Raw genomic sequence first — 23,185 nt, forward strand, 5'->3', positions numbered from 1 at the left:
TGCATGAATATTAACAAGGTAAATTACTCGCACTTGTAAGTGAAACTAGGTGCACTTTTAAGTGAAACTAGGTGCACCAAAGTTTCATTTATTTACGAAAATGTCACCGCGTCATTTTTTTTAAAAATTGCATCTGATTCGTTGATCTGGGCACGTGGACGGCTGTGATTTGTTCGCAGTTCTCTCCTGAGCGAGAGTACGCACGAGAATGCAACCCTCTATATATATATATATATGATAGATTAAATTAACCCGGATAACCCGAATCAAATAACCGATAATTAAAGAAGTATTATAAACACAAAGTGTGAAGCTTGAAGAGACAAATTAAATGAATCTCGTATTATGATTACAGCGTAGGAAAATGATGCATTAACAAGACAATATGACAAAGGTAATTGTGTATGATTAGGAGATAAATGTGTAAATGATATTAAATATATTTGTAATGCCAAGACAATGCATATTTATACAAAGAAATGAGTCCCAACAAATCCTTAGAAATGTGGTAGATCATGAGACTAAATCAATGTCCATATTTTCAAATAAAAAATAAAAAATCAATGTCCGTGTGAGACTAAGTTAAGGCCCACCATTATGAGTTCAGAGGCGGGTTCCGCGTCTTGGACCTTTTTTGGGCTGCTTGGGTTATCTTCTTAGGCCCCGGGATATGCGTTCCTAGATCCTTGGTCCCTATTCTTGGGTTGTTTGCAACACACACATGTATGTATATATTTGGTTATATAAACATAAATTTATTTTATATATGTTATTATTATTATTATTATTATTATATAAAGATTAGTTAATAAAGGCAAACTTGAAATATTTCAGGTAATCTTAGATTATCTAAGAAAATAGAATTAATCAGATTACTTAAGAAAATGGAGGTAATGAGATTACCTTGAAATATTACATTATCATGTAATCTCATAACTTGAAACAAGGTTATATAATATTACTATACACACATTACCTAGGTAATCTAAGATTACTTGAACCAAATGCCACTTAAGATGAAAAATTGCGATTTCCAAAGAGTTATACTATATGCACTCCTAAATTCTACTCCTCTACTTTTACTTCATGATGTGTCAAATAAGAATAGACAATTTTCATCATATGAGTCCCAAAAAAGTGTCTACATTAAGGCACTAGCAGAGCAACCTTAGGAAGAGTGGTGTAAATAAGAGCATCCTTATCAATGGAGTTTTTTGCGGTTTTTTAGAAGTTTTTGTAAGTGTGATTAGGAAAGAGAAAATGAGAGGGAAGAAAAAAAAAGAAAAGAAATCAGATTTAAAAAAAAAAATAATAATAAATACCTGTCAGGCGCGCCTGACCCGCGCCCAGCGGGCGTGCTGTGCGTGAAACGCGCACAACAGTTATTACTCATTTAATTTTTTTTCTTCTTGGAACTACAAATATCTCTTCATGTGCAAATGATTTTCACATTTCTCTCTCTTATTTTCTCTATGCTTCATGTGGCATTTAATCTGACATTATCCCCAAAATATCTTATAGAGAGATGCTCTAATTGCACCACTCAAAAGTTTTTACTTATTACCTATGTGGTGATATATGTTTTTTTTTTTTTTTTTTTGAGAAGGTTAAAATTGACACCACTAAAATATATATAATAAATGTCACATATAAATAAAAAAAATTATAATACTCCAAACATAACTATATATATATATATATATATATAGAAATTAAAGTAGAAATTATGAATTATATATATTTATATAAAATAATTATATAAACTAAATAATTAAGGATTAGAGTTTTCAATCTTATGAACATTTAATAGTTATATATTTAATTAATTAAATTAGTTATCTATGTTGTAGATGGAGATGTATTTTAAACTAAAAGTAACATTTGATTAGTTAAATAATGCGTAATAAATACGCTTATTAATAAATGTAATTTATATTTGTATTTCTATGTCATTACAAATAATACTGTATTAAATTAGTGTATTGACACCTCTAAATTACAATATTGGCTCTGCCCCTACATTTATTAGAAATTTGAAATAATGTTTCAATGTTTAACACGCTCAAAAACTCAACGAAACATGCAACAAAAATATGTTTCCATACTTTGATTTACGAGAAAGCTCATAATCACTAATCGAAAGTGCGATTGGATGAAACCTACCTTGTGACTCTAGCCGGCAAAAGATGATAAGGAGATAAACTCAATTGATGGAAAAATATCACACCATATACTTTTGACCTGATACGTCCTGTCCCGACTCAACACGTGCCTGCGAATGAGTGAGAAGGGTTGCCATCATTTAGGCTGGATTCAGACCTCCCAACCTGTGTTTTGTTATGCTGACCTAACCCCCTTTAGATATGACTATTTGCCATTAATATACACCACCCCGTCAAGAATCTTCGAACACATGACAACATCGACCAACTCTATGAATCTTTTTACACTTGCCACTACCGATCTGACTGGCCAACTCCGTAAACCCACGTGTTAGACATGACGAAGAAGTGGCGTGTTGCTACTTCTCAAGTATTATAGGGAAAAGAGAGAATTTTGGAGACTTGTATGAGTACGGAACACTTTTCCCGACCTCAACACTTAATCAATAAAGATATGATCATTTCTATTTTCATTATCACCAACTCAAGTTGTCCATAAGTTGTCGGTTCAAACTTGGGAGAAAAATATATAATTCTCATGTGAAGTTGAACTTAGAATCTTATAATTATCAAGTAATTGTCTACTTGGTTGAGGTTGCCCAACTAAATACATGACAACATTAACCCAAAACCTTTTTATCTATGTGTAATACCAATATAAACGCAAAACCTTTTTATCTATGTGACTATGTGTAGTAACAACTAACAATCTATTAATTATGCTCATATTGCAAGGATACAATTACCAGAATCTTATATGGAGATTAATTCTTTCCAATTTTTAATCATAACATATTAACAATAATTAAGAGATATACATTTTTTTTTTCCCATAGCTTGTACAAGGTTAATTTAATTGTAATTTAAAAATAAAAAATTTCATTTTGACCCCTCAATTATTTTGAATTATAAATATAATCATTATCTTTCAATTGTTATAAATTTAGTCTTTCAATTGTTGACATAGTTGTAAATTTAGTCTATATCTTTCAATTATTGTAAATTTATATAGATGTGAATATCAATGAAGTATGTAAAAAAAAAATACAACTATTGAATATGTTTATTATATTTATACTAAGTAAAAAAATCTAAATGATTTCTATATTAATATGCAAAATTTAACAATGAGCTAATAGAGTCAGTAAAACATATACTTTAGGGCCATCAAGACTAGGGGTGTAAACGAGCCGAGTCGAGCTCGAGCCTAGGATGGCTCGAGCTCGAGCTCGTTAAGAAAGACTTGGCTCGAGTTCGAGCTCGAGAATTGATGCTCGAACTCGAGCTCGTCAATTTTCGAGTTGCTCGAGTTCGGCTCGAGCTCGAGATCAGGGTTGAACTCGATTTTAAGTTCGATTTTGAGCTTAAATTTAACCTGTGTGATTAAAATTCATGTTTCAATTAAAAATAAACTATAATTTTATATGTATATATATATATATATATATATACACACACACACACACATAAAATATTTTATATATATATGGCTTGCGAGCGGCTCGACGAGCCACGAGCCTAAAATATTAGAGCTCGAGCTCGAGCCGAGCTTTGACCGAGTGGCTCGTGAGCAGCTCGCGAACTGCTCGGCTCATTTACGCCCCTAATCAAGACTAGCGTGACACTTGGCTGGAAATGTTTATACCCTATTATCAAATTTTATACCTATTATCATTTTTGTTTATCTTTCGATACTTTGGTATGACAAAAGTTATTACTATTTTCTTCTTCTACTTTTGAACATTAGTTATAATTATAGTTATTATTATTAAATGTCTTGAAGGTATTAATATAAAATGATTAGCTTGCAATCCTTGCATAGAAATAACCTTCAACAAAGCATCTTAATATTAGGGCATCTCTATTAGTGAGTGTGATTTTTGGGGATGAATGATTTATGTGGAGGAGAGAGAATAAAATGGGGTGTTAGTAGGATTTTTTTGTAGGACTTAGGAGGAGAGATAAAAAGGAAACATTTGTGCATTTATTTCCCGTTGAGCGTACTAGGCGCGCCCAAAAGATGAGTAAATCCCTTCACATATTCTATTTTCTAGTTACACTTGCAAAAACTACAACTATTGGTGATACTCTTACATACTTTCAATATTAACAAAATACAGTTTGAACAGTTTTCTTGAAATCTTACATTTTCTAAATTAATATGATATTTCATGAACCAAACACCCATAAATGTGATTTTTTTTTCTTTTGGCTTTGGAGACTAAATCGAAGAAATAGAAAGTATAGAGGGCCACCGGTGAAAATTATTAATTCTAAAAAAATTGCTAGAAAGGGCCGGACCGGACACGGCATTTCCTTTTTCGTCCCCAACGTGCAACGGCTCACCGGCCCATACTTCCCGTTCCGTCTTCTTCTACTTTACACTTCCCAGAAAAAAAGAAAAAAAAAAATAATTTTAAAAAATTTCAGCAAAAAGAATTTGAAAAAAAATCGTAATCGGCGATTACACCAACGTAAACGCAAGCTAAAATAGCTCGAAACCTAAAACGGTCAGCCGTCCCACGCACGCCAACGTGGGCGTTACGTCCACGCGCCCCAGCAACCTCTCCGATTAATCTCCCCAAACGACAATGTCGTCATCACCGTACCGCTTTGCCTCCTACACATGCGGCTCACGCGCTTCGACCCCTCATCAGTCATCGCCAACCGGCGATACCTTCTATCACATACCCGATGCCTTTTCTATTCTTCATCGCCGTCTTTTACCTCTTCTCTTCTCTCATCGCCATTCCATTCCGATCTGATTTCGCGTTTTCCGGTTCCGATCCATGGGAGAGATGATGGAATCGTTTTCCGGGCCCCAATCGGCGGCTCCGGCGTCGCGGCCGTTGCCGTTCCGGGAGGATTGCTGGAGCGAGGAGGCGACGTCGACGCTGGTGGACGCTTGGGGGCGGAGGTATCTGGAGCTCAACAGGGGGAATCTCCGTCACAAGGATTGGCAGGAGGTGGCCGACGCCGTTAATTCGCTTCACGGCCACACGAAGAAGGGGCACAGAACGGATGTTCAGTGTAAGAATCGGATCGATACTCTGAAGAAGAAGTACAAAACGGAGAAAGCGAAGATCGCGGAGTCTAACGGAGCCCTAGCGTCGACGTGGCCGTTCTTCACACGCCTCGACGCGCTGATTGGAAACTCCGGCAAAAATCAGTTCCCGAAATCTTCGGCGGCGGTTGTAACTCCTTCGCCTTCGCTTTCGCCTTCACCGCTGCCGCTCCCGTCGTATTCGCCTCTCTCGTTGCCGTCTCCGCCGATGGGAGTCCCTCTGCCCTTCCGGAGGCCGCCGGCGGCGGCCCAGCCGGTGATTCTCCCTCAAAAGCGTCCGCCTCCGCCCATGGACGACTCGTATTTCAAGAAGAATTACTCCGCCATGGCTGCCGCAGCGGCCGCTACTGATGACGACGCCGACGAAGAGGAGGAAGAGGACGGAATCAGAGGGGAATCCGAGGAGGAGATGGAAACGAGTGATGAGATTACTGAGGAAGAAGGAATCAGGAGACTCGCCAAGGCGATCAAGCGGTTCGGAGAGATTTACGAGCGAGTTGAAGGAATGAAACAGAGACAAATGATCGAGTTGGAGAAGCAAAGGATGCAATTCGCCAAGGATTTGGAGGTTCAGAGGATGCAATTATATATGGATACTCAGGTCCAGCTCGAGAAGATTAAGCAATCCAAGCGTTCTGGATCAGATGGTATATTTCTTCTCTTGAATCTATCAATTCATTCTTTAGTAAAGTTTTCAACTTTTCCTTCTTTTTTATTTTATTTTATTTTTTATTCTGTGTTCTAATCATATCCTTCGATTTCATAATGTGTTGCAAATGCTGGCTTATCGATACTATTTTCAACTGATGTGTTTGGTTGTGATTACTTCTCATTGATGTGATAAAAGTTTGCAGTTATTCTTGGTGCATATTGTATTATCTGTCTTTACTTGGTGAAGTTTTCGAGTCTCCCATTGCATTAAGTAGATTGTACAATAGTTGAAGAGTTTTGTATTGGATCTCTGATGTCATAATGCAGTTAACCATGTAGGTTAAGTGATCTGCTTGAATCTCAGCATCGTTTTTCTTTACAACACTCTTCAACTTGGTGAACTGAGCATTCTGTGAACATTTCCTTGGTAATATGCATGCTAATGTATTACTCCGTATTTATCTTGAACTTGAGTAGGACATGGTGACTGATAAAATATGTTGGCCAGTCATTTTCTACACTTGATCAAATGTTAAGTTGGATCGGTATAGTGTAGTAGTGATAGGTATATATAATTGGCCTGGTGCGAACAATCCGAGTATGGTATGGGCTTAAAGGTGTCTCCTACTGTTAGGGCCTGCTCAGGACACTTCGGGGTCGACAAAAAAAAAAACTATATTAATTATTAATATGTGTGTATCATCTTGCATTGTAAGTTCCTAACTTACACCAGGTTCATTTATTTTCTTGACCCTGTTATGTGGAGTAATCTTTTTCTACACGTTTATTGTGCTATTATTATGATATTTCATTGAGTTTGCTTGTTGCCTTGTAGAAATGCGGGTACTTGAGTTCCAGGGTTTAAGCTCTAAACTTATGCCTTCTTGTTATAGTCCTGAGATTATAGGTTTGTTCAAACAGCATCGTGATGATCTTCTATCCTAGTTGTAATTATATAGTACATGTGTTTGGCTGTTGCACGGAGTTGAATGCGGGATAATGCTTGTTGAGTGATATATATTCATTTGGATAGTTTCATTAATCTGCAGTTGCAGGATTCATGTGGTTTAATGATGTTTTTATGTTTGTTTTTTGATGCAGATATGTATAGCTAGCCTGCTGGGGAAAGTGTGGGGACACACTTGGAGCCGAAATAGGGCATAGTTTCATTGTAGTTCTTGAAGTATCAGTGCTGTCATTTTCCCCCCTTGTATGTAGGCCATTTTTTTCTCTCTTTTTTTGTATTATTAAATTTACTTATTCATGTGTCCTTGTCAGCAAAAATGTTGCCATTTTAAATTATTGCTACATGTCTTTTTGGAACATATAAGGGGAATGAAGATGGATCATTGGACTCTTTTCACCATGATCTTACTTTGTTTTTATTTATCAATGCAACTTTCTATTTGTCACAATATACTTTTTTTTGTTCTAAAAAAACAATATTAAGTGGCTAGATTTTGTTTCATTATTTATTGATGAAAAGGGTAGACAAACCCCTTCCTATCTTCTAACAATGTGAGTATAACTACATAGCAAAGCTATAGCTTTGAGTAAAAATGAAAGAATAAAAATAGAAAATTGTCGTCAGTAAGTTTTGTAAAAATTGGTTTAGGCGGATGGGATTTCTTTGGTAGATGGGTATTATGTGACCAACAGATTAGGCAGTTAAATCGGTTGATATACTTTTATTTTAAACAGTTTTTTTTTTTTTTTTTTTTTTATAATAATCTCTCGAGACTAATTCATTGAATCATAAGCGGAAACGTTTACAAGAAAGATTAAAGGAATGGACAAACATTCCTTACAGTAAGACATAGAAACAAATTACCTAACAATGTTATCGAAAACTTGAATCGCATACTGTTTCACAAATTTGAATCTGAAGTCGACAGGAGCACTCCAAGCTTCTTTACTGTCAATAGTAATTTGGTCAAACATAACGAATGCATACTCTAGTTCAAAAATCGTTGACACCACCCGAGTATCAATCTTCATTCTTTTGTGGTTCACATACGCCATGACTAATTATCGTTCTACGCTTATAACAAGAACTCGCCAAAAAAACGAGAGGGAATAAACTCGCAAAAGAAGCGAGAGGGAATAAACTTGCTAAAGATGCGAGAAGCAACAAATTCGATAAATAAATGAAAGGTATAATAGCAACAAAACTTATTAATAAAAAACAACACTGCTTTGAATCAAGAAAAAACCACTCCTTCCTACTTCATCTTTTGCAAAACCCAAAGCCTTCTTTTCCTTATTCAGTGGTGATGTAATTCTTGACAGATCCGCTGGGGAAGAGGAAGAACGCCGGAAGGGAAGGAAAATGGGCGGTGATAGCTGAAGAACACGGCGGCGACAGTGCGAGATCGTAGGTGTGGTGGACAATATTTTTAAAACAATATTTTTTTAAAAAATATTTTTTTTTGAGAAGATAGTTTATTTTGCTCAAAACGACATAGTTTTGAGTGAAACAAATTATTTTTTTTTTTAAAACCCTAAATTCGAAAGCATTAACAAATGAGAAAGGAAAGAAAGTTAATCACTTAGCCCAAATTTGCAAAATTGAACCTCAATCCCTCAGCCCATAGTTCTCGTAGCACTAGAGCCAACCATTCAATCATCAAATTTGCTAGCAAAAGAGCAAAGAAGCTTCGAAGTTCAAGCTTTGTTTGGAGCTTCCGCAGAGGAACAGATTCGCTAGTAGACAATAGCGAAGCTTGTCGCCGCCACTTCTGTAGCTTGTTGTTGCCGTCACTAGTTCCAATGCTCCGCAACATGCATCTCGTCCCCTGTAGTCTCCATAGCTCCACTTTCGATGTGCGCACCTCACCATGACCCAGATAGAGAGACTCTCCATAGACATAGTTGTTATTTTTTTGTCAGGCCAACTAGGAGGGTTGAGAGAGAAAATGTGAGAAAAAGAAAAAAAAAAACAATTTTGACAAAAAAAAAAAGAGAAAAAAGGATATTTTTACGCGCCTAGCTAGCGTGTGCAATACACGTGTCACGTTGGGCGCAGTAGTGCACGAACCACGCATCTAGCACTTTATTTGCCCATTGATTGGGGCTCACAAAAAATTTTGATTTGCAGGACAAAAAACTCCATAAATCCCAGTGACAGTATAATTGGGCATCAGTACCCGACTCGGAACCAATGGCAGGACCCGGAACCACTAGCAGGACCTGGAACCACTGGCAGGACCCAAAAGCAAGATAGTTGTCGTTCAAATTACCCAAGACATCTCATTACTCAGCATCAATGCTCAACTGTTCAACTCCTCAGCATTGATGCCCAACGTTCAACTACTCAGCATTGATGCCCTACGTTCAACTCCCCAGCATTAATGCTCAACGGCTCCTCAGCCCCCTGGGCATTAACGCTCCATTACTGAGCTGAAGGAAATAAAAGGACACACAAGGACTCAACAGTAACCACGTGGGAGATCGCCGCAAGGGTGATCTCCGTAGCCAACTCAACAACAACCACGGGCGCTTCCTCCTCAAGTGCGTCCGCCTCCTTCACTTGTGCGTTCACCTCTTGTAAGTAGTGGCGCTACCTAGTAAACGCTGCTCCCATCCAAGCAGTGGACTTACAAGCAGTGGCGTTATCAAGTGAACACTACTCCCATCCAAGCCGTGGACTTCCAAGCAGTGGCACTTCCTCCTCGAGCAGTGTCACCACCTCAAGTAGCGCTGCTACTCAAGCTGCGTCACCTCATCAAGCGTGTATCACCTCATCAAGTGGCGCTGCTCCTCAAGCAGCGTCACCTCATCAAGTGGCGCTGCTCCTCAAGCAGCGTCACCTCATCAAGCGGGCGTCACCTCATCTAGTGCATCCGCCCTTTTCAAGTGGTGCTGCTCCTCAAGCAGCGTCACCTAATCAAATGGCGTTGTTCCTCAAGTAGCGTCACCTTGGCCGAAGTCAACAACAACCACGGACGCTTCCTCCTCAAGTGCGTCCGCCTCCTTCACTTGTGCGTTCACCTCTTGTAAGCAGTGGCGCTACCTAGTGAACGCTGCTCCCATCCAAGCAGTGGACTTACAAGCAGTGGCGTTATCAAGTGAACACTACTCCCATCCAAGTCGTGGACTTCCAAGCAGTGTCGCTTCCTCCTCGAGCATCGTTACCTCCTCAAGTGGCGCTACTCCTCAAGCTGCGTCACCTCATCAAGCAGCGTCAGCTTCTCAAGTGGCGTCACCTCCTCGAGCAGCATCACCACCTCGAACAGCACCACCACCTCGAGCAGTGTCACCTCCTCGAGCAACATCACCTCATCGAGCGGTGAGTGGCGTCACCTCCTCGAGCAGCGTCACCTCCTCAAGTGGCGATGCTACTCAAGCAGCGTCACATCCTCAAGTGGCGTCATCTCCTCGGGCAGCGTCACCTCTTCAACCAGCGTCGCATCCTCAAGTGGTGCCACCTCCCTGAGCAGCGTCACCAATAAATATGCCGAGGTCACCACCTCGGTCAATCTTCGGCCGAGGTCATCACCTCGGCCAATTTGGGCCGAGGTCGTCACGTCAGCCAATTTTTGGCAGAGGTCGTCACCTCGGCTAATTTGGCCGAGGTCATCACCTCGGCCAATTTGGGCCGAGGTCATCACGTCGGCCAATTTTGGTCGAGGTCATCACCTCGGCCATGGTCGAGGTCATCACCTCGGCCATGGTCGAGGTCCCGTGCCTCGGCCACTGTGACCAAGGTCCCGCACCTCGGCCAAAATGATAACAAATAAAATAACTCTATTCCCTTATGGCCGGCACGAGATCCGATCTCGCTAGCTACTTGACGGGAGAGTATTTTCCTGGGTCAAGCCGGATGCTTGATTTCAAAAACACCACAGTCAAGTCCCTTAGGGCTGGCACGAGATCCGATCTCGCTAGCTACCTGACGGGAGAGCTGACCTTTAACCGAGCCTACGGCTGGTCGAAGTGAACTCACGCACAGAGCCGCACGAAAAAAAAAAAATACCGTGACCTCGTGACATCGGCCCAGCGTCGGCGTGACCTCGGCCACCGAGGTCAACCGTGACCTCGGCACTGGCCGAGGTCACGCCCGTGACCTTGGCCACCGAGGTCAACCGTGACCTCGGCCCAGCGCCGAGGTCAGGCCTCGGCCAATTTTTGGCCGATTGGCTGAGGCTTGACCTCGGCCGTAGTTCTGTTGCCGTTTCGAAAAAAAAAAAACACACACACACACACTCACAAAATTTTTACAAACGTCATTACTCCCAAACCACCTCAATCACTCTCGTTGGCTAGGGAGTGGGGGGACTTGTGACAGTATAATTGGGCATCAGTACCCGACCCAGAACCAATGACAGGACCCGGAACCACTAGCAGGACCCGGAACCACTGGCAGGACCCAAAAGCAAGATAGTTGTCGTTCAAATTACCCAAGACACCTCATTCCTCAGCATCAATGCTCAACTGTTCAACTCCTCAGCATTGATGCCCAACGTTCAACTCTCCAGCATTAATGCTCAACGGCTCCTCAGCCCCCTGGGCATTAACGCTCCATTACTGAGCTGAAGGAAATAAAAGGACACACAAGACATTACTAAGGGGGGGCACTTCTTACTAGACAAAACAACACTCAACTCATTTTGTACACTGAGTACTGCACTCAATATTGTACTCAAATACTCAAATACATACCAATAACACATTATTACCGTCACCCAGCATCACCAGTTCAAAAATCTTTTTTTTTTTGTTTTTGTTTTTTGAAAATAGTTCAAAAACCCTACTTAATCCACAAAAAATCACTAAGTGCTTAATGCTTTAAGCTTTTAATGCCTTTAAATAATTAAACCATTAATTAATATTATATATGTTGCAAATGTTGGTCGTGTTGATGGGCTACATATGGCAATTTCAACTATCCCCAAGTGTCTATTTTTTTTAAAAAATAATAATATCTTAGGAATCGTCTAGGCGCTTTGGACGCCCAATGAATGCTTAGGCAGCTTAGCGCCTTCTACAACCTTTACTTCCATTAAATAGCTAATTATCAATGAATTTGATTTATTAGGGTTGGTCAACTTATAAAGTAAGTGATCAATTATTAACATATTTGACATGTGTGGTATGCATTTTTACCCATTACCAACAAGGTTAGAAGGCTATATGCTATGGCGCTGCTAACCACTTACACCTACATTGAACTTTCAGGCAAACTTGTATCCATATCGAGTTTGTAACTTCGAGCAAGTTGCCAACTCTAACCGCTTTTGATGTGCACAAAGCATACCTTTATTGTTAATTTAGGTAGTAGTACCTTTTTTTTTTTTTTTTTTGATCAAAGGTAGTAGTACAATCATTATGATTTTTATATGCTAACTACCACAGGTAGGTAAAGTGGCTGAGCGAATTGGTTGGTTTTAACTTCTAACTCTATTACATATAACTAAGTTGTAGTTGTATTGAGTGGAACAACTATCTTGAAGATTTAAGATTGTTTCATACCTAAAATCAATGATTGAATTCTTGATCTTTGATAAAGAAGGGTTTTCTCCATTTCACTCAACCACAGCTCCCAGGTTTATGAATGCAATAATGTTTTATCAATATATGCAGACTAGTTTTTCAAGGAAAATTTTACTGTGGACCATGCATCTAAACATATTCAGAGAAATAATATACTTTATGCATACAAATAATGAATCATATATATGCTATAATAAATAATGAACATTGATTTACTAAATACTAGATTTCTTAGTAAAGGGGATGAGGTGAGCTGAATAAGTCTAACTACGTTATACAAATAATGAACTTCATCTACAACAAAAATGAGTCTAGAATATGCATGCCTAAATAATCAACATTAGATCAATTTGTGCATTCTCAAATAATATAATGAACCCTTAAATTGTATTTTTTTACACATTCAAATAATGAACATTACATACAAAAATAATATATTTTATGCATAAAAATAATGTACCTTATGTATAAAAAATAATGTACTTTATACATAAAAATAATGTATCATATATGCCGGTATGCATGATCCATTTAATACGCATTGGTTTTTTAATGAACCATGTTGATTGGGCTTCTTGGATAGGGTCATAGGGATTGTTGAGTTGTGCATCCTAGGATCTACCTTGGGCATCTTAAGCTGTACTATAACGAGGTCCAAGCTCATCCTCGATCTCCTTAGGACAACCCAAATGATTGAGCCCTCTAAGTTGGGCAAATTATTGTAGTGGTCTAAAACGATAACGTTTTGCTTTAATTTTCTTATTGCTTTGTGTGTGTCAAAATAATAAACATTTTGGGATAAGCTAATATATTATGAGTTAAAATAATTTACTTTATGTGTTAGAATAATTATTGTCTAAGTTGTGTGTCAATCCTTATACCATGGACCAGGGTTCATAGTGCACTTTGAACCCTGGTGCATGTGTATGTGTTTTATATTGTAAATTTTTATGTCTTGTGTTATAAAATTATATACCTTAAGAGTATAAATTCTATACTTGACACAAATTAGTAATTGTGCCTATGAATTTCTATATCGTGTTATAAAATTTTGTGCCTATAAACACAAATTATATAATTAAATCAGATTTGAAAAATAAATAAATATATAACATGTGTATGTGTCTGTTGTGATTTTTTGTGTCTTGTGTTATGAAATTATATACCTTACAAATATAAATTTTGTACCTCATCATTTGGAATATGGATCTTGGATCATAATATAAATTGCCATTGTGTGCATCAATTACTCTATCAGTATTATTATAAATATAGTCATTACGCATAAAATATATAATTTTAAAAAAATGTAGTTTAAAATGTTAATTGAGACCTAATAAATACTTTTCTTTCCCCCTTTTGTCTCACTACATCAGGTGAGACGAAACAAAAAATTGAGTATCAAGTATAACTTTTTTAAATTGAGTATCAACGTTTTATGCCAACATACATATGTTCTAATTTGGTGATCACAATTTATAACTATTTACTTATAAAATTATAATTTCAAACCTAGTACTTAAATTTCAGACAATATAATTAACCTAAAAATTGTCAAAAATTGGTCATTTTATTACAAATAATTAAAAAAAAAAAAAAGAAGAAGAAGAAGAATGTTTTGACTACTTTATTGAGTATGAATAAACATAATGTTGGGAAAAAAGATATCAAAGGAAATTGAAAAGAATCAGAAATTTGTCCGTTCAAAATTTTACATTTCTACCATCTCAAACAGTACCAACAGATACTTTCAAGTTGATTTTGAATTCTAACATATACTTCACACTCTATAAATATAGTCATCTTGGAGCTTAAAAAGTAGTCGTTGTTGAACAAAATGGTTGAGTATATAAGATATATGATCAAACGCTCAAACTTTCATTTAAGCATTTTAAGTTTAAAAGAATCATCTAAACATATTATGTCTAACCGTCTTTAACATCTCTAGAGCAAGCCATCAAGGATCATAGGCTCTATCTTATGTGAACCTTCCTCTCAATTGAGCCAACTTGCAATTTCAAATTATTAGATCTTTTGAAAAATGTAAACTTGATGTGGAATGTGTCACATAACTCTACGATTATGCCATTTCATAAACTTAAAGCTATAATCCCTCCATCACCATTCACCACTAACCTCAGACCATTGGTCCATTGTTCAAAAATTCCAGATTTATGATTAGTTAAAAACAATTGATTTCATCAAAAAAAGATTTTTAGACAATTTTCATATCCTTCACTATTATATTACTGCTAAAGTCATCAGAATAATTGACAAAGAGCTAGTTAATTCCAGAAATAGTTCCTTTAACTATTGACACTTACTAATTTTTATCCCCTACTCTCAATCTTGATTATCAATTTTCATTCCCAATTTTCAATTTAACCATAAATGGTCCATGACTATTGATTTTGTTTCAAATTTGATCCTCCAGTTAAATATCCATTTAGTAAACACTAAGTTTAAGGGAAATAATGTAAAAATTGGTTTGTTGTTGAGATAGGCAAATTGAATTCGTAAACTTAATACATTGAGTTTATCATTAGTGAGAATGTGAAGAACTAAATTTTTACATTATTACCCTTAAATTTAATGTTTATTAAATAGATATTTAACTGGAGTACCAAATTTAGAACAAAATCAATAGTCAATAGACCATTTATGGTCAAATTGAAGGTCGATGAAAAAATTGAAAAAAATCAATAGTCAAAGTATCATTTATGGCCCAATTGAAAGTCGATAATAAAAATTGATAAATATCAATAGTCAAGACTCCATTTCTAATTAAACAACCTTATTGACACAGACAAAGAAGCAGCACAACAAGCATTATAATACCTTGAAATGAATGCATATACTTCAATTCATGCAAACTGCACATCAAATGTGTATAGAAATATACACACACAGACATACATGCATTATAGAAGTTCATATATGTATTTATTATGTCTGTATGTCTAGAGTAGCAACAACTACTTTGGTGCAATTTTATACAATTATACATAAGCTTGGGGCCAAAAAAAACAAAACAAAGATGAAAATTCCAAGTCTCCAACCCCAGACATTCTTTCCTTAAAAGCCTGAGAATCTTTTTTCCTTACCTTAATCTACACAAATAACAGTTCCTAGGCAGCTAGTTTTGAGATGGGGATTCATTTTTCCAGAAGCTGCAGTGTCCTCTATCTTCTCCATCTTTACTTCTCAAGAGATTCAACTCCCTACTTGACCTGCAATCAACATTATATTAGTCCTCGGAGATTTTTCGATTCAGGCATATAATTTAGGAAGCTAAGGTCTAACTGTCTAAGGTTTGAGTCTCATTCCAATGAGAGTTATCATAATTTGTCGAATAGATACTATAAATAAACTAACTTAGAGTATACTAAAAAAAAAGAAACTAAGAAAAATAGTTGCATCTCAATCCCCAGTAAAGGCCGGCCTACTGAAAGACCAATTAAGTCACAAAGAGTCAACATTAGTCGCCTCCACTAAAGCTCAAACTCACTCCCTTTCATGTGAGAGTGTAAAACAGGTACCACTAGACCACAAGGTCTTTGACATTTTAATATATTATAAGTTCATTTTTAGACAATATACTAATAATGGATATGCAGTACACTAAAAAAAAAACATTGAATACATTAAAAATGAATTTGTATGTGACTGATCCATCTTTCAAGATAGACCATAATCCATGGTATAACAATTGCTAATTGACTTGGCATGTAGAGACGAGTGTTATCGAAGTTGGGCTAACTGGGCCTGAGGAAACAAAACATTATCCCAGCTTTGGCAGCTTATAACAAATCCTCATCATAATTATAGCTTATGTTAATTGACATTGTGAATAATAAACACTAGGTTCACTGAGCTTAATTCATTCAAGTAAACGTTTCTCGATATGATGAGCATTAAAAAATGGAATGTAGTCATCACTTGCATTTACATTGAACATATGCTAAATGTCCCAATATTAATAATCATATTACCGAATTTTTTTTGTCCCAAAAAGTTGAGTTCCCAACCCAAGGGCCCCTACACCCCGGTCTGACATAATATTTTTCTGCGACACCTCAGAGGATATCATAAAATGTTAACAATATAGAAAGACAAAATAAGTTACTCAATGAATGTATGCATTTTTGTTTTTCATTGGAAACATTGTTAAATAAGTCACGGAACTTGTTGAAATTGTGTAATTAAGTCATTAAACTAAAAATATGTGTAATTATATCATCAAACAAATAAAAGAAAATGCAACTGGTTTTTTTTTTAGGGAACTTATTATATTTTTCCAATAATTGCTGATTTGGTATGCCATAGTATTTTGATGATATGATTGCACATATTTTACATTCAATAATTTAATTGCACAAACTCAACAAATTCGTGACCTATTTGACATTAAAAAAAAATTAAAAATTAATGAACACCATTGTATATAAGAACTCCTCAATGCTACTTATGCTCACAATTAAGTTCATTAATTAAAATAAGTGCATAAATATAGACTTGTATCATAGCTACTCTAAAGTAAAAAAGTTTATCTAATGTAACAACTTGCGATTAACTATCTATTTAATATAAGGCTGTCTAATTACTTAATACCCACAACAATGTCATGTTAAATTATTTTTTTACAATCAAGAATAACTCTGTCATTATAAAGTTTATGTGCATAAGATTTTTATGGTATAATATATAGTGTTGCACTTTACTTTTAAGCTAAGAATGATTGAAAAATCATTAGGCGCTCCTCGGGCGCCTAGCGCCTAGGCGCCCGTATAATTTTTAATTTTTTTTTTAATTTTTAAGACTAATAATTATAAACTATTTAATACTTTAATAGTTAATCCTAAAATATTGAATATTAACATAAAAATATATATACTTTGAACAATTTAGGATTATTTCAATCAAAACGACATAGTTTTGAGTAAATAATCTATTTAAAAGAAAAGAACAATAGCTAATTAACCCACTAGGTGACCTAGTCGGTGCCTCAGAGGCCTAGGCGATCAGCACCTAAGCGGTGCTTTGACAACCTAGTAAGCGGCCACTTAGACCACTGATTGTGGTGATACGCTAGGTGGGTGGCCGACGCCTAGGCGAGATTTTTGCAACACTGCTTTCAAGCAAATTAAACTATGTTTAGTAGTATTACCAATCACTTGAAAGAAAGAGGGGGAGGGGTGTGGGAGGGAGAAGAAGGAAAATTCATACTTTAGATCACACTAGTGCTATACATATATAGATAATTAACTCAAAAAGAAAGTTCCTATTTTTGTTCAATTCATTTGTTTGTACATACTAGTGCAAAGTGAATAGTGATTATATTTGGGCCTTCTTACAACTTTGACAGTCAATTATGTTATGTTAGACGACTTTTTTTTACCATCAAGAATAACTCTATTATTTTCTAGATCAGATTATCATACTAGTACTATACTGCATTATACAATAATTCTCCAATATATATCTACACATATATAGAAAGTTACTATTTTTGTTCACCTGTACAAACACCATATGAACAGTGATTACATTGTTTTGGGATCGTCGTTAAGCTAAATATTTTTTTAGTAAAAGACAAAAATAAAATTAATCATTTTTTTTTTTGGTTTAAACCAGAAATTTCCATATAATTTACATTAAAAGTATGATAATATATATATAACATAGGGGTCATCAATGGGGCGCACAAAATCGTTTCGAATCTTAGAAGGCCCAGAAGGGACTAGTGATGAGGCATCAAAAGCTATATATATATATATACACACACACTATATCTATATATACACACACACAAATTAAAACCCAAATTATTAATTAATTAAGAATGATTAGTGTTTAATCAATTTGACGTCATCATACAGTAAAAAGATCATATATAAATTAAAGAAAATCTTTCTAAGATCTGGAGATGTACAATGTTGGTGGTTGACTGGTTGGTCTCTTAGCTTTATAGTCCTCCGGACAACACTATGGAATTTAGGGTTTTAGGTTAGTTAGTAGCTAGCTAGGATTAGGGTTTTTCTTAATTGCTGCTAAAAGCTGCTGCTGTGTATATATACATATTTATATATGTATATCAATCACCCATAGACATGAACCTATATACTACTCCATCAAAGCTTAAAAAACCACTTCAATTCTACATATTTTTTGGGTGTAGATAGCCTAGGATTTTCACCGCAGACACAGTGATTAATTCCTTTGTTGAACTGTAGGCACGCTTATTAGGTGACAGAGCTAATCAGGATATTTAATACTGCTTCATACCTAAAGCCAAGTATCGAACCCTTGATGTTAGAGATGTAGCATAGCTAGAACGTTCTAGCTATAAATAGTTTATTTTGATTGACCGACTATATCTATAGTTAATTGTCGGTAGTGTACTGTAGCTATTGATCGACTATTGTAAATTTAACTGGTCGATATAAAGTTAATGGTAGATTGTAACTTGATCTGAGTTAAGCACCTAAATTTTTGACCCCGGAATAACCTAGGAAGCATATATGTAGATATGGTATGCAACCAATTAAACTAATTTTGAACAGAAAAATTAAATTAGGGATGATGAGACAAAGAAGAAAGAGTATGAATTGTGGGAATAATTGAATAGAAGAAGTGGACTTACCATATTTGTTGTGGACTGTTTCAAGGTAGTATTCTGATCGTTAATTCCCCTAACTGGATTTAACTTGCGCTTCTTTTTCTTCTTGTAAGGGATCCCTCGCGCTTTGGCCTGGCATTCCTTGACCTCCCGGAGATAAACCCGAATCGCGCCGTTCCCGAACGGATTATTCTCCGGCGAGCCGCCGTTTTCATCGTAGGCGGCGCGGAGGCGGCCAATCAAGGCGTCGAGGCTGCCCCATGCTTGCCGGAGAGGGCACGTGCAGGGGGACGGGGGATCGGGTTGCCCGAAGAACACGCAACCGTGCAAGTGAACCTTAGTTTTCCCGAACTGATCGAGGTAGCGGAGGAATTCCAGCACGTGGTTGCAGTTACAGTGGGATAAGGAGACCGGTGGCCGTTGGTTCTTTAAGTACTGACCGAACGTGTTCCAGTCGCGGCGTTTCTGGGACTCGTAGCGGCTCAGGGGCGGCTGATCGGCGGAGCCGGAGCGGGAGGAGCCCTCGGCGGTGGCCGGCGGCGGCGTTGCTCCGTCGTGGTTGGGTGGAGAAGAATTCATGGATGGGTATTTTTGGGGAAGAGAATGATTAGTGTGTGTGTTCAGTGGGAGAGAAAAGCTGAAGATCACATCCTTCAGTCCACTCAGGAGACATTTAATGGGGCCCTAGCTAATTAAGCTGCTTTAATTTTGTTCTTCTTTTCTTTGTTTTTTGCTTTAATTTAATCTCATTTTGCATTTTAAATTACTACTATACTCCTAGTATATATACAAATCCACTAACCATACCCTACCCCACACACAAGTACTACTACCTTTCAGTCTCAACTGCACAAGAGTCTCAAATCCACTAACCATATGACTACGTCAAAAGCTATAACTAATTCGTAGTAAATATACAATTTTTAACTTTATTTTCTTATAATTGCATAGTACGCAGATGTCAATACCACATTTTGATGACATGGCGCTTAACTCGACCTTTTAACTTGCCACCCAACACTTATATAGTAATTAACCAACACTATGTTTAAATGAAAGACTACAGCCAACAGTTTTTGTTGTCAACAATTGTGCTAATTGTTGAGCAGAAGCTTGGAGCGCTAAGTCCAACATTCTACCATCTAAGCATTCGTAAACAATTGCGCTAATGGTTGGGCAAAGATCTAGATGTGATTAAATTCAGCATTTTACTATCGAAATGTTTGTTAATAATCGTACTAATTATTAGGCGACGTGACGTTAATTGTACTACTACACAAGGAAATAAAGTTACTCATTTCATTACTAAGTACGTATAATTTTTAGTGTAAAAATAAATGTTTGGTTTGATGATTCTCGTGACTTATAAGCAAGCAACTTTATTAATATTTTAGGAGAAGACTTTGAACCCTTCCTCTACTTCTTATCTTTTATTTTTCAATTTAATAATAAAAATTAATTGATTTTTTAAAATGGTGAATGGAGGCTGCTAATTAAATAAAGACTAATAATGATTAATTAAGCAGATATTAGGAGATGGAGACCGCTATTGATCTGATACGAATCTAGAAACTACCTTTGTACTAATTTACCATAAAACCAATAAAAAAACTAATGCAGCCAACATCACTGTTTTAAAAGTATTAATATTAATTATTCTTAAATAAAGTATACTATGATGTCTTTGTCTTTGTTAACTTTTTGAAATTTAATTACTTAATTACAGGAATTTTATGCTTTAATTAATTCTAATTATTTATCCCAGCAGCTGTAGTTTATGTCGTATGTAAACGAACTGTTGACAATAATGCATGACTATATATACTTACAGACATGCATGCATGAATACCCTACTATACCTAGGTCATCATGACATATATTATGCATGTTTACAAAAACCATATACTTTTTTTCTGAAAAAAATAATATTTTTAATTTCTCAGCGATTATGATTGGACGGATTCTAAAATGTCAAGTCTAGTCATCGAAACGTGATGATAACTACTACATACATATAAAGAATTAAAGTTATGTCTTTGCTACGTACTAATTATAAATTTTTATGTAATGGTAAACGTTTAATCTTGACAATTAGTATAAAACTGATTACTATCTCTCATGTAAATTTAATTCTTAAGTTTCTAGTGAATTATAGTGATGGATTTATTTTTAAGGTTAAAATTCAAACATAATATTAAATATGGAATCTCGTTAAAAATTTAAAGATATGTATAATACAATTACAACAGTGAAATTAATTTTTTTTTAGCAATATAAATGCTAGGGGGACTAGTACTAACTCTTACTCATATATTAGTTTAATAAATAAATAGAATAAAATAAACACACTTTTTTTTTGGGTGATATGGAGGGCCCCAGAGATGATTTTCCTGTTGATTAAGTGCAATTAATTCAGACTAAACGCGTTTAATGATTAGTGTACATTTGTACACTAGCTAGTGGCTATATGCTTTTCACTATTATTGCCCAAAATTGGAGCTAATGGACTCTTCTCTCAAGTAGATAAAAGCGAATTGGATAATTAGAAATTAATTATCTCTTATTTATAAATTGTATATGTATGATGCTTCACAAAACGGCATAAAACCGTTGTCGTTTTCTAATCTCGTTGAATCCTTAGAGCATCCTCAGTACTCAATAAGCATGGATTTTGAAGAGTTTTTACAGAGGTGACTAGGAGAGATAACAATGGAGAAAAAAATTACAAATGAAATAACGCGCCCAATAGGTATGTAGAGTCCATGCACCCGGCTGGACACTTCTAGTGTGCATAACAGTCGTTATACTGTGGACCATGGTCTACAATGGTCATGGCTGATACTGCAGTTGTGTTGAAAGGGAACTGCAATTGCGCGGAACAGAGGCCGTTTCATCCGTCTGGAACTGCAGTTTTGTTGAACTGACACTGCAGTTGTGTACTGTTGACGGATGAACGGCCTCTGTTCCGCGCAATTGCAGTTCCCTTTCAACACAACTGTAGTATCAGACATGACTATGGTCCACAGTATAATTTGCGTGTGCATAATGCGTACCAAGGAGCAGTTTCACTGATTTTGCGAGGTCCACATATCTGACAAAAACCAAGGTCTTCATGTAAAGACTTAAATTTCTCTCTCTTCTGCATAGGATTACATTTCCTCAAAAATCACCCCAAAGTCTCTATTGGGGATGTTCTTAGTCTAGACATTCAGAATTTAGTATTAGAGTCAATGAATTCAAATCTTCACGTCACCTGATCTGATGAAAAAGAGACTATGATTTATGTAATAGAGAAAATTGCCATTTTGGTCCAATGACTATTGGAGTAGTGTTAATTGCTATCCGCGACTTTCAAAAATGGTAATTGCGTACCTTGACTATGCATTTTTTATCAATTTTGATCCATCCGGCCAAATTGCCGGCCAAAAGTGACCGAAAAATTTTAAAGGAGGAAATATTAAGAGCAATTTAGTCATTTCACTCTTTCTTCTTTCTTCTCCCGCCCAATCTCTGCAACCTCCGGCTTCCTCCGCCCCTTTTACCATTGTTGCAGCAATTGTTGCAGAAATTATTCTATATATTCCATGCCAGAACATAAAAGGTGAGCTTTAATTTATGAAAGCCCTAATACATAATGCATCATATCCTAGATATATTTTGCAGAAAATTATCCATCATTGTCACAGTATTCTTTGTGCTGCTTCAAGCTAATTTCTTATTATTTGTTTATTATTCAATAAATCTATTTTCTTTACGACTCCACCAAATCGGAGTGCAACAACAGTCAAACATATGCTACAACCGGAAACCACTGCGTCGGGTTATTGTGCTACAACCAAGGCCTTCTTAGGCGGATTTTTTTCTTCTTTTGTCACTGTGATTCTCGGGCAATCAGGATTCTCTCCCCTTTCATCTTCCTCATCATCTGAGACCAGATCTTCTACCATAGGATGTTTTTGTTGAGTTCCGGTCAACAAATCCTTGTAAGTTGCTTTCCTTACAGATTCTCCACTATTGGTTTCGCTGTTTTGCTGTTCAACCCCTTCCATCGCATCCCCATCTGGGAAGCCACACTAGTTGGATTGCATGGTCTTTGGTTTTTTCATGTTCCTTTCGATATGGTCCTGGTCCTCTACCAGATTCGCTTCCGACACGGTGGATTCCGGTTGGGGATTTGCTTCCGACGCAGTGGTTTCC

General features: G+C 36.5%; 2 protein-coding genes across 2 annotated transcripts; one reads left to right on the forward strand and one right to left on the reverse strand.

Moving 5' to 3' along the window:
- The first annotated feature begins 4,597 nt into the window (after positions 1-4,597).
- LOC116001964 (trihelix transcription factor ASIL2-like) lies at positions 4,598-7,270 on the forward strand. Its single transcript, XM_031241949.1, has 2 exons — positions 4,598-5,873; positions 6,979-7,270. Exons 1-2 carry the CDS (start codon positions 4,952-4,954, stop codon positions 6,990-6,992), a joined length of 936 nt encoding a protein of 311 aa, XP_031097809.1. The 5' UTR covers positions 4,598-4,951; the 3' UTR covers positions 6,993-7,270.
- A 7,928-nt stretch (positions 7,271-15,198) lies between these two features.
- On the reverse strand, positions 15,199-19,667 carry LOC116019197 (protein LIGHT-DEPENDENT SHORT HYPOCOTYLS 10-like). Its single transcript, XM_031259344.1, has 2 exons — positions 19,013-19,667; positions 15,199-15,599 (listed from the first exon to the last, which is right to left on the reverse strand). Exons 1-2 carry the CDS (start codon positions 19,565-19,567, stop codon positions 15,591-15,593), a joined length of 564 nt encoding a protein of 187 aa, XP_031115204.1. The 5' UTR covers positions 19,568-19,667; the 3' UTR covers positions 15,199-15,590.
- Between the last annotated feature and the right edge of the window lie 3,518 nt (positions 19,668-23,185).

This window comes from Ipomoea triloba, chromosome 1 (genome assembly GCF_003576645.1).
Source record: "Ipomoea triloba cultivar NCNSP0323 chromosome 1, ASM357664v1".
Classification (NCBI taxonomy): domain Eukaryota; kingdom Viridiplantae; phylum Streptophyta; class Magnoliopsida; order Solanales; family Convolvulaceae; genus Ipomoea; species Ipomoea triloba.

What these genes read in the sequence shown, in the direction of transcription:
- LOC116001964 (XM_031241949.1), top strand. Translation starts at nt 4,952, where the DNA reads ATGGGAGAGATGATGGAATCGTTTTCCGGGCCCCAATCGGCGGCTCCG.
- LOC116019197 (XM_031259344.1), bottom strand. Translation starts at nt 19,567, where the DNA reads ATGAATTCTTCTCCACCCAACCACGACGGAGCAACGCCGCCGCCGGCC.